Source organism: Lepidochelys kempii, chromosome 3 (genome assembly GCF_965140285.1).
Source record: "Lepidochelys kempii isolate rLepKem1 chromosome 3, rLepKem1.hap1, whole genome shotgun sequence".
NCBI classification, from domain to species: domain Eukaryota; kingdom Metazoa; phylum Chordata; order Testudines; family Cheloniidae; genus Lepidochelys; species Lepidochelys kempii.
In genome coordinates, this window is record NC_136382.1 from 13,100,638 (window position 1) to 13,115,891 (window position 15,254).

Sequence of the window (15,254 nt, forward strand, 5' to 3'; positions counted from 1 at the left end):
GTGTGGACCATGAGAGATTGTCTCATGAGCCCACTTCTGAGCCCACGTGCAGTCATGTAATATCCTTGTGGTAACTAGGGCAGCTGCTTACACAGAGAAGAAATAGTAAGAAACTATTTAATGCATTTCTAGCTCATGTTAATGTGATGAGTGTTTTGTCGCTTTTGAAAAAAAAAGCTAATAACGTGATCTGCTGCGATTCTGTAGTTCATCTCCCACTTTCCCTCACTTTTGGTCCTTGCTTTCACCCTGTCTGTCACTTCGTTCCTTTCCTCCTGGGCACACTGCCTGGCCATATCATTTCCTTCTTTTACGTTCCCCTGGATAGTCATCTCCCACTAGCAGCTAGCAGCTCCAGTTCCACTGGTGGCACTGGTCCATGGAGGAAGCTATTTATAGATTTGTAGGACTGGCATGGACTTGAGAGGTCATCTAGTCCTGCCCCCTGCACTCATGGCAGGACTAAGTATTATCTAGTCCATCCCTTACAGGTGCTTGTCTAACCTGCCCTTAAAAATCTCCAGTGACGGAGATCCCACAACCTCCCTAGGCAATTTATTCCAGTGCTTAACTACCTGACAGTTAGAAAGTTTTTCCTAATGTCCAACCTAAACCTCCCTTGATACAATTTAAGCCCATTGCTTCTTGTCCTATCCTTAGAGGTTAAGAAGAACAATTTTTCTCCTTTCTCCTTGTAACAACCTTTTATGTACTTGAGAACTGTTATCATGTCCCCTCTCAGTCTTCTCTTCTCCAGACTAAACAAACCCAATTTTTTTCAATCTTCCTCATAGGTCATATTTTCTAGACCTTTAAAATCATGTTTGTTGCTCTTCTCTGGACTTTCTCCAATTTGTCCACATCTTTCCTGAAATGTGTCCCTCCCAGAACTGGACACAGTTGAGGCCTAATCAGTGTGGAGTAGAGCAGAAGAATTATTTCTGGTGTCTTGCTTACAACACTCCTGCTCACACATCCCAGAATGATGTTTGCTTTTTTTTTTTTTGCAACAGTGTTACACTGTTGACTCATATTTAGCTTGCTATCCACTATGACCCCCAGACCCCTTTCTGCAGTACTCCTGCCTAGGCAGTCATTTCCCATTTTGTGTGTGTGCAACTGATAGATTGTCCCTTCCTAAGTGAAGTACTTTGCATATAGGCAGCTGTCTGGCTCCTCCCTGGTTTCAGCTGCCTTTTCAGGCTTCTGGGCTCTTCTTTACAGTGAAGAGCATGGACATCTGATGAAGCAACTGGAAAGGAGAAAAAGAAGCCAGCACTATGTGACAAGTCAACTCTTTGTTGACCACCAGTAAATATTCTGCAGACTGAGTGTCCATTGACCAGAGTTCACGAATAGCTGACCCAATAAAATCCAAGAAGGCTTGGATTCAGATAACACATCAAACTGACAGGTGTGGCCACTACACTTAATTCTGCAAAATACTCTTGCCCATGGAACGCAAAAAGTTCTAAGCACAAGAGATTACTTGGCTTCCTTTTACAACCACTGCTGTGCAGCAGTGCTGCAAAGAAAAGGGAGACACCAACAATTCTGGGAAAGAATTGATAGGGCTTATTATGGAAAACGAAACAATGTCAGCAACCGTAGCTGGAATAACACTGAAATGTGACAACAATGGAAAGTACTTTTCAAGCCAAACGGCAAAATAAGGTCCAGGTTGCAGTCTGCAAATAAGCCCAAGAGAGAGTGCAACTGGCTTTTTCTCTGCTCAGCCCTGCGTTGTTTTAACTAGGCTTTCCATAGTAAGGATTCTTCACTGCACATTTGAGCCAGGCTTTCACCTGGGTTTAGTCGACCCTCGCTACCATCCAAACAGAAAAGTCTCTGACCTGAATTAGGAGGCGCTTTGAGCTACCTTACCCAGATGGGAGGATGGGTTAGAACTGGGGCTCTGCTTTCACTGGGACTGGAACCTGCTCACATCAAAGTGAGGACCCAAGCAAAATCACTCGAGTGCTGATAATCGTCCAATGCCCTTCTCGCAAGTCCCACAAAGAACTGACCAGTTCTCCCACAAGTGACTGGGACAGAATCCTAGAGCATCTCCTCACAAAGAATCATGGGATATGTCCCCAGGCACACATGGGCAAGTGCAAAAACAGTGAGGACATAGTAATGTAGATAGGGCTTTGCAGTGGTCAATACCCGGGTGCCAATCTCACAGGTTAACTGTGTAGTGAGGACAGTCCCATAGTCAAAAAGTGCTTGAGTGAAATGATGTGCCTTCACTGGGCCCTGTTGATCAGTTAACACCATCTCTCACATGCATGCTAATCCTGATCTCCTGAGCCTGCAAATACTTACCCACGTGGGTGAATCATTACAATGATCCTTAACACTGTGGTCTTTCAGAACACTGTACAGACATAACAGATCAGTCCTCCCAACACCCCTGCAGAGTTGACAAGTGTTATAGTGTTGGCAACACATAGTATTAAAAATTATGAGAATGGCTTAAGAATCATGGTTTAAAGACATTCATTTTGGGTTCTTTTTTAAGTATCCCTTCTGGGATTGGAGCATTTAGGGTTCACACTTTCAAGTTTTTCTCCACAACCATTAGAAATGTACTTCTTTTTTAAAAAAAAGTAAGCTGAGATTTGGTTGTATTCACATGGACCTTTCCAATGATGTTTTGCTGGCCAACCAGTTTACACACACACACATTTATAAAGGTAAACATTTTATAACCACCAGGAAAAAATATCTCACCAAAAATTATAAATCCCCAACTTGGTGGGGTACGTCTGTGGTTAGAAAAATATTGTAATGGGTGAGGAATAACTGAAAGGCTCCAACATGGTGTGTGGTGTCTTAGAGTGGCTGAGAACATCATTCAAGGAAGTAAGGATGACTTGGGGGATTTAGGAATGGGATACAAAGCTTTAGGCTTAGATCCTTAGTGGCTGAAAGTTGTAGTCATATGTTGTCTGTCTGCTGTCCTTTCTGAAAAGAATCTCTGGTCACGGTCCAATTTACACCAGTTATTGGTGGTCTCAGCAAAGAGGCCAAGGATTGACTGGACCATGAAAGAATGACTTCCCTCCTTGCTCTAGAGGAAGGACCGGCAGCAAAGGTAAGAGATGCATTAGCTGTAGAGTGGAGGAAGATTGTGCTTCCTGTACTGCACAGGTGATACATAAAGGACATAAATCTCCAGGAATGTCAGTCTGGCACTGCTAGGGAACCTTGAATTTGCTAATTAATTAATTTTTTGAAGGCTCTTAAAGAGGAATGTTTCTTTAGGATACAAAGTTTTCTCTCTCTCTTTCTCTTATTCGTATATATATATTCCACCAAAACTGTAATTTTTAAATATGAAAAGAACATAACAGGCTGGCTAATTTTGCACAGATTTGTTTTATTCTACACCTGCTGAGGTTTTCTGTTGCATAATTGATTTAATCTCTAATTTTAGAGGAACGCTGAACTCTTTTACTGGACTCTGCATATATTTCTCTAGGGCACAAATTGTCCTACTTTTTCCTCCCTTGTATCTGTTCAGTGCTAGGCCATTTTCTTCTGAGACTGTAAACTACCCTTGGTGAAATAAATGAAGTCACAGTTGGAATACGGTTTACTGTATAGACTTATCACCACAAGATAAGAGCAACATCACACACCAAAATTTTCTGAACATTTTCCTCTCTTCTGCTCTATTAACATCTTTCTGTTGGCCTGGAAGAGCATTTTACGGGGTGTGGTTTAGAACTGATAATATTACACCAGAAAAGAAAGCATGTGGATGGAGGGAGAAAAAGGATGGTCCAGTGGTTAAAAGTGCTAAGTAAAGACTTGAGAGACTCAGGTTCAATTCCCAGCCCTGCCTTTTACTTCCTATGTGACCTTAAGGAAGCTACTTAGTTTCTGTATGCCACAGTTCCCCATGTGAATGTATATACCTACTTCCCTGGGGTATCATGAGATGCTCAAATACTATGCTAATGGGGGTTATATAAGTACCAGAGCCATAAGGTAAGAATTAACCTCATAACATGATCAGATAACTTCATGAGATTCACGTCTTTACTGGTAGGCCACAGATACTGAGTACCTCTATTTCCAGTGGCAGTTGTGAGTGCTCAAGACCTCTGAAAATAAGGTGCCAAAAATGTTGGCCAGGGCTCATGCTAGGTTTGATATTTAGCTGTATTTGGCTTTTGTAGAACAAACTCTTTTTGCTTAATTGATATGCATTGCATGGAAGATAAACTACAAAGCATGCTACATGGTTTATTCTCTTTCATTTTAATTTGCATGATAAATCTGGCAGCGCTGGACATAAATTGGTTTCAAGAACATATTTTCATAGAACTGGTTAAAGTATTTACAGCTTCTAATATTTTGCTGCTTCCCACCCAGAGATGTTCTCTGTTAGCTCACACATTTGGACCTTGATGTGGAGTTTCATTGTAACTATGGGATACGGAGGGCTAGTAAGTGTTCTCAGTATTTTTAATGAGGTTTCAATATATTATGTGTGGGCTTCATGTATTATCAAACCTTACCAGTTTAGTTTTAGTTTAGATAGGCTATTTTCAAGGACCTCTAACTTTAAACATGGGTACATAACCCATGGATAAAGTCTGTTTTATAGCTCAAATTCAGCAAAGCACTTCAGTATATGCTTAATCACAGTGAAGTCAATGTGAAGTTAAAGTTAAGCACGTGCTTAAATGCTTTGATGGCTAAAGACGAACAGAAGCACATTCTTAAAGTTGATAGATTCCAAAGCCAGAAGGGACCACTGTGATTATCTCATCTGACCTCTTGTATAACAAAAGCCATAGATCTTCCCAAAAATAATTTTGAGGTTTTTTTTTTATCCAATCTTGATTTTAATATTGCCAGTGATGGAGAATTCACCACAACCCTTGGTAAATTGTTCCAATGGTTAATTTCTCTGTGTTAAAAAAATGACACCTTATTTCCAGTCTCAATTTGTCTAGCTTCAGCTTCCAGCCATTGGAGCATGTTATATCTTTCTTTTGCTAGATTGAAGAGCCTATTATTAAATATTTGTTCCCATTGTAGATACTTACAGACTGTAATCAAGTCACCCGGTAACTTTCTCTCTGTTAAGCTAAATAGATAGACTCAAGGAGATCAATCACTATAAGGCATATTTTCTAATCCTTTAATTATTCCTGTGGCTTTTCTCTGTACCCTCTACAATTTATCAACATCCTTCTTGAATGATGGACACCAAAACAGGAGACAGTATTCCAGCAGCAGTTGCACCAGTGCCAAATACAGAGGTAAAATAACCTCTTTCCTCCTACTTGTGATTCCCATGGTTAGGCATCCCAGGATCGCATTAGCCTTTTTGGCCACTGTGTTGCACAGGGAGTTTATGTTCACCTAATTATCTACCACTACCCTCAAATCTTTCTCAGATTCACTGCTTCCCAAGATGGAGTCCCACCTCCTGTAAAGATGGCCTACATCGTTTGTTTCTAGACGTACACATTTACATTTAGCCATCTTAAAATGCATGTTGTTTGCTTTCACCCAGCATACCAAGCAATCCAGATTGGTCTTTGCCACTGATCCTCTTCATTATTTACCACTTCCCCAATTTTTGTGTCATCTGCAAACTTTATCAGTGATGATTTTATGTTTTCTTCCAGGCCATTAATAAAAATATTAAATAGCATAGGGTCAAGAACCAGGCTCTGCAGGACCCCACTAGAAACACACCTCTTTGATGATGATTTCCCATTTACATTACATTTTGAAACCTATCATTTAGCCAGTGTTTAATCCATTTAATTTGTGCCCTATTAATTTTATATCTTTCTAGTATTTTACTCAAAATCTCTTGTGATACCAAGTCTAAGTGTATTACATCAACACTATTACCTTTATCAACCAAACTTGTGACCTCATCAAAAAGAAAAAAAGGTGGCAAGATAGTTTGACAGGATCTATTTTCCATAAACCCATGTTGATTGGCATTAATTATATTATCTTCCTTTAATTTTTTATTAATTGAGTCCTGTATCAGCTGCTCCATTATCTTGCATGGGATTGATGTCAGACTGACAGGCCTATAATTACCTAGGTCATCCCATTTAGCCTTTTTTACATTAGCTGTCTCCCAGTCTTCTTGAACTTCCTCAGTGTTCTGAGACTTGTTGAAAAACAACATAAATGGTGCAGTGAGCTCCTCAATCTGCTTTTTTAAAACTCTTGGAGGTGAGTTGTCTGGACCTTCTGATTTAAAATATCTAACTTGTGTAGCTTCTACTTAACATCCTCCCAAGATACCAGTGGAATTGAAAGAGTGCCATCATAGGATATGACTACATCATCTGTTTTTTTCCCCAAATAAACAACATAAATATTTATTGCACATTTCTGACTTTTCTGCATTATTGTTAATGCTACCATGTTCATCTTGTAATGGGCAAATACCGAAGTCAGGATTCATTTTGTTCCTAATATGCTTAAAAAATTCCTCCTTATTGTCCTTAACTCTGAAGGCCATAGATTTCACCTTGTATTCCTTTGCTTTCCCTATCCCTTTTCTACAATTTTTAGCATCTGATTTATATTCATTACGTTCAACTTTTCCTTTCTTTCATTATATATCATTTTTAAAAATTGTTATAGGTGCCTTCATGTCCTCTCTAAACAAGGACATTTTTTAACCAATATGGCCTTCCTCCTTGATAGTGTGATTACAGGTTTTTGTGTATTTAGTAAAGTATTCTTAAACATTCCCAATTATCATTCACATTTTTCTGATTAAAATCTTCCTCCCAGCTGCTTTGGCTCATAATTGTTTTAAGCTTTATAAAATTGGCTTTAAAAGCACCAAGTGTATATATATATCTGGTCTAGATTTTACTCTGTTTGCATATTATAAATGTGATCTAGTCATGATCACGTCTACCAAAGTTATCATGAATTTTTAGTTTTGTGATCAGTTCCTCTTTGTCTGTCAAGATGAGGTCTAATATAGAATCCCCCCATGTTGGATGCAATACTTTTTGAGTTAGGAAATTATCATCTATAATATTTAGAAATTCCAAGGATGTTTTAATCCTGACAGCATTAGAACTCCAGCTTATGTCACTCAAATTGAAGTTCCCCATGATCATGCAGCTTTTTCCCTACACATTATGGATAGATACGTAAGGCACTGGTTATGCTGTCCCTAGTGTAATTTGGAGGTATGCAGCAGACACCAACTACTACCCCATCTTGTGCTTTATCTGTTTGGACGTTGATCCATAAGCATTCAATTTGATTTTCTTCCAAGTTATCCACATGTGAGACATTCCCTAGCTGCTCATGCCAGGGTGTGGCTAAAGCTCTCTATCGGAAAGGGGCATCCAGGGTCGTTCCAAGTTATAAGTGACTCAGAAACAGGTAGTGCCATTTTTGAAATAAAGTGCCACTCCTGCTCCCCTTTTGTCCACTCAATCCTTCCTAAATAGATATTATCATTAATTTTAACCTTCCAATCATGGGACCCATCCAACCAGGTTTCAATAATACTAACTAGATTTAGTTTATGCTCATAAATGAGCATTCCAATTCCCCTTGTTTATTACCCAGGCTTTTACCATGGGTGTATAGGCAATTCAAGAATTTCTTCGCTTTGTGTCCTTTTGTTCCTTGATTAATTTTATCAAAATCTCAATTTTGTGCTGAGTGGCCATATCTTCCCTTTTTTTGCCCTCCCCTTTTGTTATTAGTTTAATGCTCTCCTGACTATTCTAGCTAGCCTGTCCTCACTGAGGTGGAGGCCTTCCAAACTATTCAGCCCCCTCTCCCCATAGAAGGTGGATCAATGTTCCACAAAACCAAAACCCTGCACCCTACACTCTTACTTATCTAACAGTTCACCTCCAGAATCTTCTATGTTCCTTTGCTCTTGGGACAGGAAGGATCTCTGAAAAGATCTCTTAGACCTTCTTCTTCTTCAGCATGTTTCGGAATTCCGTGAAATTATCTTCCATCTCTGAGATATCATACAATGAAGGATACACACATAGTTTGCTTAATTGAGGCATATATCACTAAACTCAGCCTTCTTCATAGATGCATAGATTCTAAAGTCAGAAGGGACCATTGTGATCATGTAGTCTGACATCCTGGACAACACATGTCAAAGGACTTCCCTGAATTAACTCCTGTTTGAATTAGAGCATATCTTCTAGAAAAAAAACATTCAATTCTTCTAATATATACTCTTCTCTTCCTTTCGTCATCACAATGGCTGCTGAAACCCTCCTCCCCCTTCTTTATTACAGGTACTTTTCAACATCCCCTAGAAAGAGGAATGAAGCTATTGATCCTTCTTCGGGCATCTGAGGGAGTTTATTGTGATCGTTTGGATGGAATAAGTGTCCACCCAGGAACTATTGGTATGAAAAACATATTTGCTTTGTCATGGAAAAAGCACATTGTGGAATAACCAATTTACTGCAGTTGAGCCTGGTACTCGGTAATGACCCACCACCCGTTTGCAGAAAAATGCCTCAGTGAGAGAGAGACAGGTTTTTAAGATGAAGCTAACAAGAATATTTCCTATTCTACCCTTATAAGGCCAAATCTTGGAGACCTTATTCAATATTTTTTTCCAGTCAAAATTCCACTGAAGTCAGTGAGAGGTTGCCTGAGTTAAGGGCTGCAGGATCTGACTCCTTAGGGTCATTTGGGAAACCAAAGCTAAAGCTGAAAGGATGCAGATTCACGTTGGATTAATCTCTCTTTATAAAGTCACACATCGTTCTCAGATTTCCAAACCTAGATGTTTTCAGACATCCAAATCCACCTGATCTCCTGGTTTCATAGTGTTGTTATGTTTCTGATGGTGATAGACCCCATTTTCTAATGTTATCTGTACAGACATGTGCCTACTTATGGTGAAAGGAGGATGGATGACTCTGAAGCACAAAAATGGGCAACAGAAAATCTGGGTTATGAGCTATGTTCACAAAGGAACTTAGGCACCTAGAAAATCACTGGGATGCACAAAGCCTGAGTTACACACTCAGGCTTCACATGAATGGAGGGACCTAGGCGCCTAAGAATGACTTCTGCAAAAGCCAGCATGCTAGTCAGCTCCCCACGCAATGTAGCCAATTCAAGATGCCAACAAGAGGGATAGCCCACCAGTCTCAAGGAATTCAATATCTATATTGAGGCACAAGGGAGGTGCCTCCCTCTTCTTGGGATTCACAGTCACAAGCCCTCTCTTGGAGTTAGGTGCCTATATTGTTTTTGTTGTTGTTTTTTGTTGTTGTTGGTTTTTTTTGCAGGCAATGATAGCAACCTCCTTTGGCCCAATGGTTAGGGCACTCACCTGGTAGGTAAGATCCCCTGATTCAGGGTGGGAGGGGTTTAAACAGGGACCTGAAACCTCTTAGGTGAGTCCTCTATCCACTGGCCTATGGGACATTCTGATATTCGGCTCCCTCAGTCTCTCTTGTTGAAGCTTTCGTGCTCTGGATTAATAAATAAAGAATCAATGGAGAAAGAGGAATGAATTCTGGCTCTCCCACATCTTGGCTGAGTGCTCTAACCATCAGGATCTAGAGTGATACTCTCTCTCTCTCTCTCTCTGGCTCATTGACTCTTTACGTATTTATCCAAAGTAGAACAGCTTCCACAGGGGAGCCCAGCATCAGAATATCTAATGAACCAGTGGTTTGACCTGAATTGAAATATTCAATTTGTTGAAATGGTCCAAAAAGTTTCATTTTGAGTCAGTTCACATTAAACTGCGTTTTTCCTTGTGGTGTCACTTTGCCTCATGGGTTCCCTGACAGAACTACATTTCCCATGATGCAGTTCAGTCTCCCCTCTAACCAAGTGATATGGTGCATTGTGGGAGATGTAGTTTGGCAAAGGAGCGTGGCCCGTAGGAGAGAATGGGGGCATCAGGCACCTGAACTGCAATTCCCATGAGGCAGTGTGCATCATAGGGAAATGCAGTGTAAGGTTGAACTGACTCTAAATATTTCAGGTCAGTTCAACAAACCAAAATAAAACATTTCAATTTGGGAACACTGAAATGTTTCTTTTCAGTAGAAAGTGCTGAAACAAAATGTTTCACCATTTCCAAATTGAAATATTTTGCAAAGTTTCATTATCTGAAAAGTTTCAGTATTTTAATTTTTCATCCTGATTTGGAACAAAAAGCAAATGTTGAAATATCAGAATTTCCGATGACAGAAATTCTGGTGTTCATTCAGTTGTATTATTTATCTTTTAAAAAAAATTGTAGTATTTACTAGGGCTGTCAATTAATCACAATTAACTCACGCTATTAACTCAAAAATTAATCGTGATTAAAAAAATTAATCGTGATTAATCACACTTATAACAATTGAATATCAATTTAAATGTATTAAATATTTTGGATGTTTTTCTACATTTTCAATAGTGATTTCAATTACAACACAGAATACAAAGTGCCCAGTGCTCACTTTATATTATTATTTTTTATTACAAATATATGCACTCTACAAATGATAAACAAAAGAAGTAGTAGTTTTCAGTTCACCTCATACAAGTACTGTAGTGCAATCTCTTTATTGTGAAAGTGTAACTTACAAATGCAGATTTTTTTTTTTGGTTATATAACTGCACACAAAAACAACTTTTTGTAAAACTTTAGAGCCTACAAGTCCACTCAGTCCAACTTCTTATTCTGCTAGTCACTAAGACAAGCAAGTTTGTTTACACTTAGGGGAGATACTGCTGCTTGCTTCTTATTTACAATGTCACCTGAAAGTGAGAACAAGTGTTCGCATGGCACTTTTGTAGTTGGCGTTGCAAAGTATTTACGTGTCAGATATGTTAAACATATGTATGCCCCTTCATGTTTCGGCCACCATTCCGGAAGACATGCTTCCATTCTAATGATTCTTGTTAAAAAAATAATGTGTCAATTAAATTTGTGACTGAACTCCTTGGGGGGAGAACTGTATGTCTCCTGCTCTGTTTTACCTGACTCAGATGATGAAAATGAACATGCGTCAGTCGACACTGCTTTTGATCATTATCAAGCAGAACCCATCCTCAGCATGAAAACATGTCCTCTGGAATGGTGGTTGAAGCATGAGGGGACATATGAATTTTTAGCGCATCTGGCATGTAAATATCGTGGAACACCAGCTACAACAGTGCCATGCGAATGCCTGTTCTCACTTTCAGGTGACATTGTAAACAAGAAGCAGGCTGCATTATCTCCTGCAAATTGTAACTAATCTTGTTTGTATGAGTGATTGTCTGACCAAGAAGTAGGACTGAGTGGCTTTGTAGGCTCTAAAGGTTTACGTTGTTTTATTTTTGAATGCAGGTTTTTTTGTACATAAATCTACATTTCTAAGTTCAACTTTCATGATAAAGAGATTGCACTACAGTACTTGTATGAGGTGAATTGAAAAATATTTTCTGTTTGTTTTTTACAGTGCAAATATTTGTAATAAAAAATAAATATAACGTGACCACTGTACACTTTGTATTCTGTGTTGTAATTGAAATTAATATATTTGAAAATGTAGTAAACATCCAAAAATATTTAAAATAAATGGTATTCTATTGTTGTTTAACAGCGTGATTAATTTTTTGATAGCTTGACAGCCCTCATATTTACTTATTTACTTAAGTTAAGATTTTGAAAGCCAGTTAGGTGTTTTGCTACATAAGTTTAATTTCATGGGACTTCTATGATGAAATCGTCTACTTGTCTTTGTAATCCACAACCTTATTTTACTAATTACCTATTTCTAGACCTGAATATGGGCAGTATTCACTTTGAAATTCAAATGAATGTTCATGTGATTCTCTCAGGTCTAGTCCAGGTGCAAAATGTATTGAAGTCTTCAAAACTCTTTTGACCACACCTGACAATTTTTTCCTTGCATTAAGCCATTAGCGCTCTAAGTTCAGCTGAAGTCTTGCTCCTTCCTTAGCGTTTGGCTTTATATCTCTGTTCCAGGGGTTTATGGGAAGGTGCAGATTCATAGTGCTTATCCTAGGAAATCCTGGACACGTCTTGGAAGTGACATTGCACCCGGCAATGAAAGGTGAGTTTTTGCCCAGGTGTGCCTCCAGGTAATGAATTTGGCTTTCTGTGTTCACTTCTGATGTGGTCACGTCTAGAAGCCCCAGCTGAAATAAGGGCCCATTCTGCTAGTGTCACGGATCCAGTCGGGCTCTCCCTTCTGGCCGCTCACCAGATTGCTGTGAAGGGAATCACAGCCGCTGGATCCCTGGGTGTTTTAAGCCTCCAGATTCTGAACAGAGCCCAGTCTTGGGTTCCCTAAGCACATTTGGAGTGCAGAGTTCTCTGTCTAATGCTCCCTCCTGAGAGCTGTGACCGGACAGCTTGGCTGTCCAGCCTCTGGAACCAGTGCTGGCTCCTGTGACTCCCCCTGTAACTTAAACACACCCTCTCCCAGAATCCCACTGAAGATGCAAGCCTTCTGGGACTCTCAGGAGGCACATGGTAGTTGTGGCATATCATGCACACAGACACTTTGCACAGAGCTCTACAACTTCTGCTGCTCTTTACAAAGAAATACACAGGTCCATACAAAAATAATAAACCCTATCTGCATTTCCCCTTACTGCAGCTCACCGTTCCCTTGGGGGTACTTGGGGGACCATCTGTATTCAGGAAGGCAGGGTCCAGCCCTCCCACCCCAGCCTCATCTGGTTTCTGCAGCAGCTTCCTTCACCATAAGCTAGTGAAAATGGCAAAAGAGAGAACAAAGAGAGCAACTTGTGTCCTGTATTACCTAATGGTCTCCTGTCAGGTGACTTCCTGGTCAGCATCAGCAGGTGACCACAGGACAGATCATGGGTTGGAGAAAGAAGTGTTATCATCCCTGTTTTAGAGATGGGAAACAGAGGCACAAAGAGATTAAGTGACTTGTCCATGGTCATACAGGGAAAAAATGGCACAGCAAGAAATTGAACTCGGAACTACCAAGTCTCAATCCAATGCCGTAACCACACATTTACATACTTTGTCTTTTACGTTTGCCTTTCTTTAGTGTAAAGCAGGTTAGTAAAGGCTGATACAGTGTATCAAAGTGGGTCATTTATGAAAGAGGATGCTGAGATCCAGGAAAAGTCATGGGTTTTCAGATAAGATTTGATGGAGATCCCTTACAGTGGATGCAGAGAAACTGTTCCGGATAGTGGCCATGGTACAGGATTTATTACCTACTGAGGAGACACTATGAGGAAGGAAATCTTGTTATTTAGGCACATAGAGAATGCACCAGAGAACAGGCCTCAGTTACCATAGTGATGGTAGTGGTAAAAGAACTAAAGCTGGTCAGCAAACTTTTGTTTTGTTTTTCCCTCTGTCAAAAATTTCTATAAGAGCAAAAAACAAAACTTCTTTGAAATTTTTCAGATTGTGGTAATAAAACTATAACCTGATTTTTTTAAAATGTTTTTGACAATCAACACCCAAAAAAGATTCATATGAAAACCTAACATTGTTTTGGTTTTCAGAGAAAAATGTTCAGTTTTGGCATTTTTCGATGGAAGAAAAGGATGAGAGGAAGGATGGTCCAATGGTTAGGGCACTAGGATTTAGGGTTCACGTCTCTGCTCTGCCACAGACTGCCCGTGTGACCTGAGCAAGTCACTTAGTCTTTCTGTTCTTCAGTTCCCCGCCTGTTAAATGGAGATAAAATCATTTCTATACCTCACAGGGTTGTCACAGTAAAGTTTATGAGGCTGTCATGTACTATGGTAATGGGGCCCTGTAAATACCTAAGGTAGATAAAACCCCAAAAGACATTCCCATTTCAACAAAAAAGCCATTTTCTGTCAAAAAATAACTTTTTTCATATAAAATTTTTGAGCAGTTCTAATAAGAACCTAGATAGCCAGGAAGAAATAAGATTAGATTAGATACAGGAGATGGGCAAGTCAATGGAAGAACTTTAAGCTAGGGGAAGGGTTTTTATATTGAATAAACTGAGTTACAGTAGGTTTCTGAGTACTCTAGGCTGTATTTCAATTTCCAACCATGAGTCAGCAATGAATCAGAGAATTAAATGACAGAAGGAGTCAGCTGACAATTAAAAGGAGGAATTTCTTAATTAGTTAAGATGAGAGAAAATGAAAGCCTAGCTGCCTAGCTCAGTATTTCAGCAGATTAATGGCTGAGATGATGGCTAATGCAGGCCATGTTTCTCATCTGACTTTCTGTAGTCCACTTATCAAACTTCTTAGAAATGTATATGTTCACACACTAAAGGAAGTGGGTTTATGTAGCTCATTGGGTATTCTTTGCTAGTTTTGCCATGACAAGATTATTGATACGCTGGAGGGGAGGGATAGGATACAGAAGGACCTAGACAAATTGGAGGATTGGGCCAAAAGAAATCTGATGAGGTTCAATAAGGATAAGTGCAGGGTCCTGCACTTAGGACGGAAGAATCCAATGCACCGGTACAGACTAGGGACCAAATTGCTAGGCAGCAGTTCTGCGGAAAAGGACCTAGGGGTGACAGTGGACGATAAGCTGGATATGAGTCAGCAGTGTGCCCTTGTTGCCAAGAAGGCCAATGGCATTTTGGGATGTATAAGTAGGGGCATAGCGAGCAGATCGAGGGACGTGATCGTTCCCCTCTATTCGACATTGGTGAGGCCTCATCTGGAGTACTGTGTCCAGTTTTGGGCCCCACACTACAAGAAGGATGTGGATAAATTGGAGAGAGTCCAGCGAAGGGCAACAAAAATGATTAGGGGTCTGGAACACATGAGTTATGAGGAGAGGCTGAGGGAGCTGGGATTGTTTAGCCTGCAGAAGAGAAGAATGAGGGGGGATTTGATAGCTGCTTTCAACTACCTGAAAGGGGGTTCCAAAGAGGATGGCTCTAAACTGTTCTCAATGGTAGCAAATGACAGAACGAGGAGTAATGGTCTCAAGTTGCAGTGGGGGAGGTTTAGATTGGATATTAGGAAAAACTTTTTCACTAAGAGGGTGGTGAAACACTGGAATGTGTTACCTAGGGAGGTGGTGGAATCTCCTTCCTTAGAGGTTTTTAAGGTCAGGCTTGACAAAGCCCTGGCTGGGATGATTTAACTGGGAATTGGTCCTGCTTCGAGCAGGGGGTTGGACTAGATGACCTTCTGGGGTCCCTTCCAACCCTGATATTCTATGATCTCTTTCAGGACTTCCATGAACATAGCCTTTCTCATAGCTTAAACAGGATGTCACTTAACTTTTGTGGGGTTAC

The 15,254-nt window shown here is 40.0% G+C and overlaps 1 protein-coding gene across 21 annotated transcripts in view; it reads left to right on the forward strand.

Annotated features, from left to right (window-relative positions):
* The window catches only part of PKHD1 (PKHD1 ciliary IPT domain containing fibrocystin/polyductin), a 466,962-nt gene that overhangs the window by 276,797 nt on the left and 174,911 nt on the right, over positions 1-15,254 (forward strand). For all 21 annotated transcript variants that reach the window (XR_012157891.2, XR_012157890.2, XR_012157896.2 and 18 more), the window contains 2 exons: positions 8,289-8,402; positions 11,987-12,074. Coding sequence is in view for 16 of the 21 variants with exons in the window: in XM_073335719.2 (XP_073191820.1) it covers positions 8,289-8,402; positions 11,987-12,074 (202 nt within the window). In the remaining 5 variants the exon portion in view is untranslated. The remainder of the gene's footprint in view (positions 1-8,288; positions 8,403-11,986; positions 12,075-15,254) is intronic.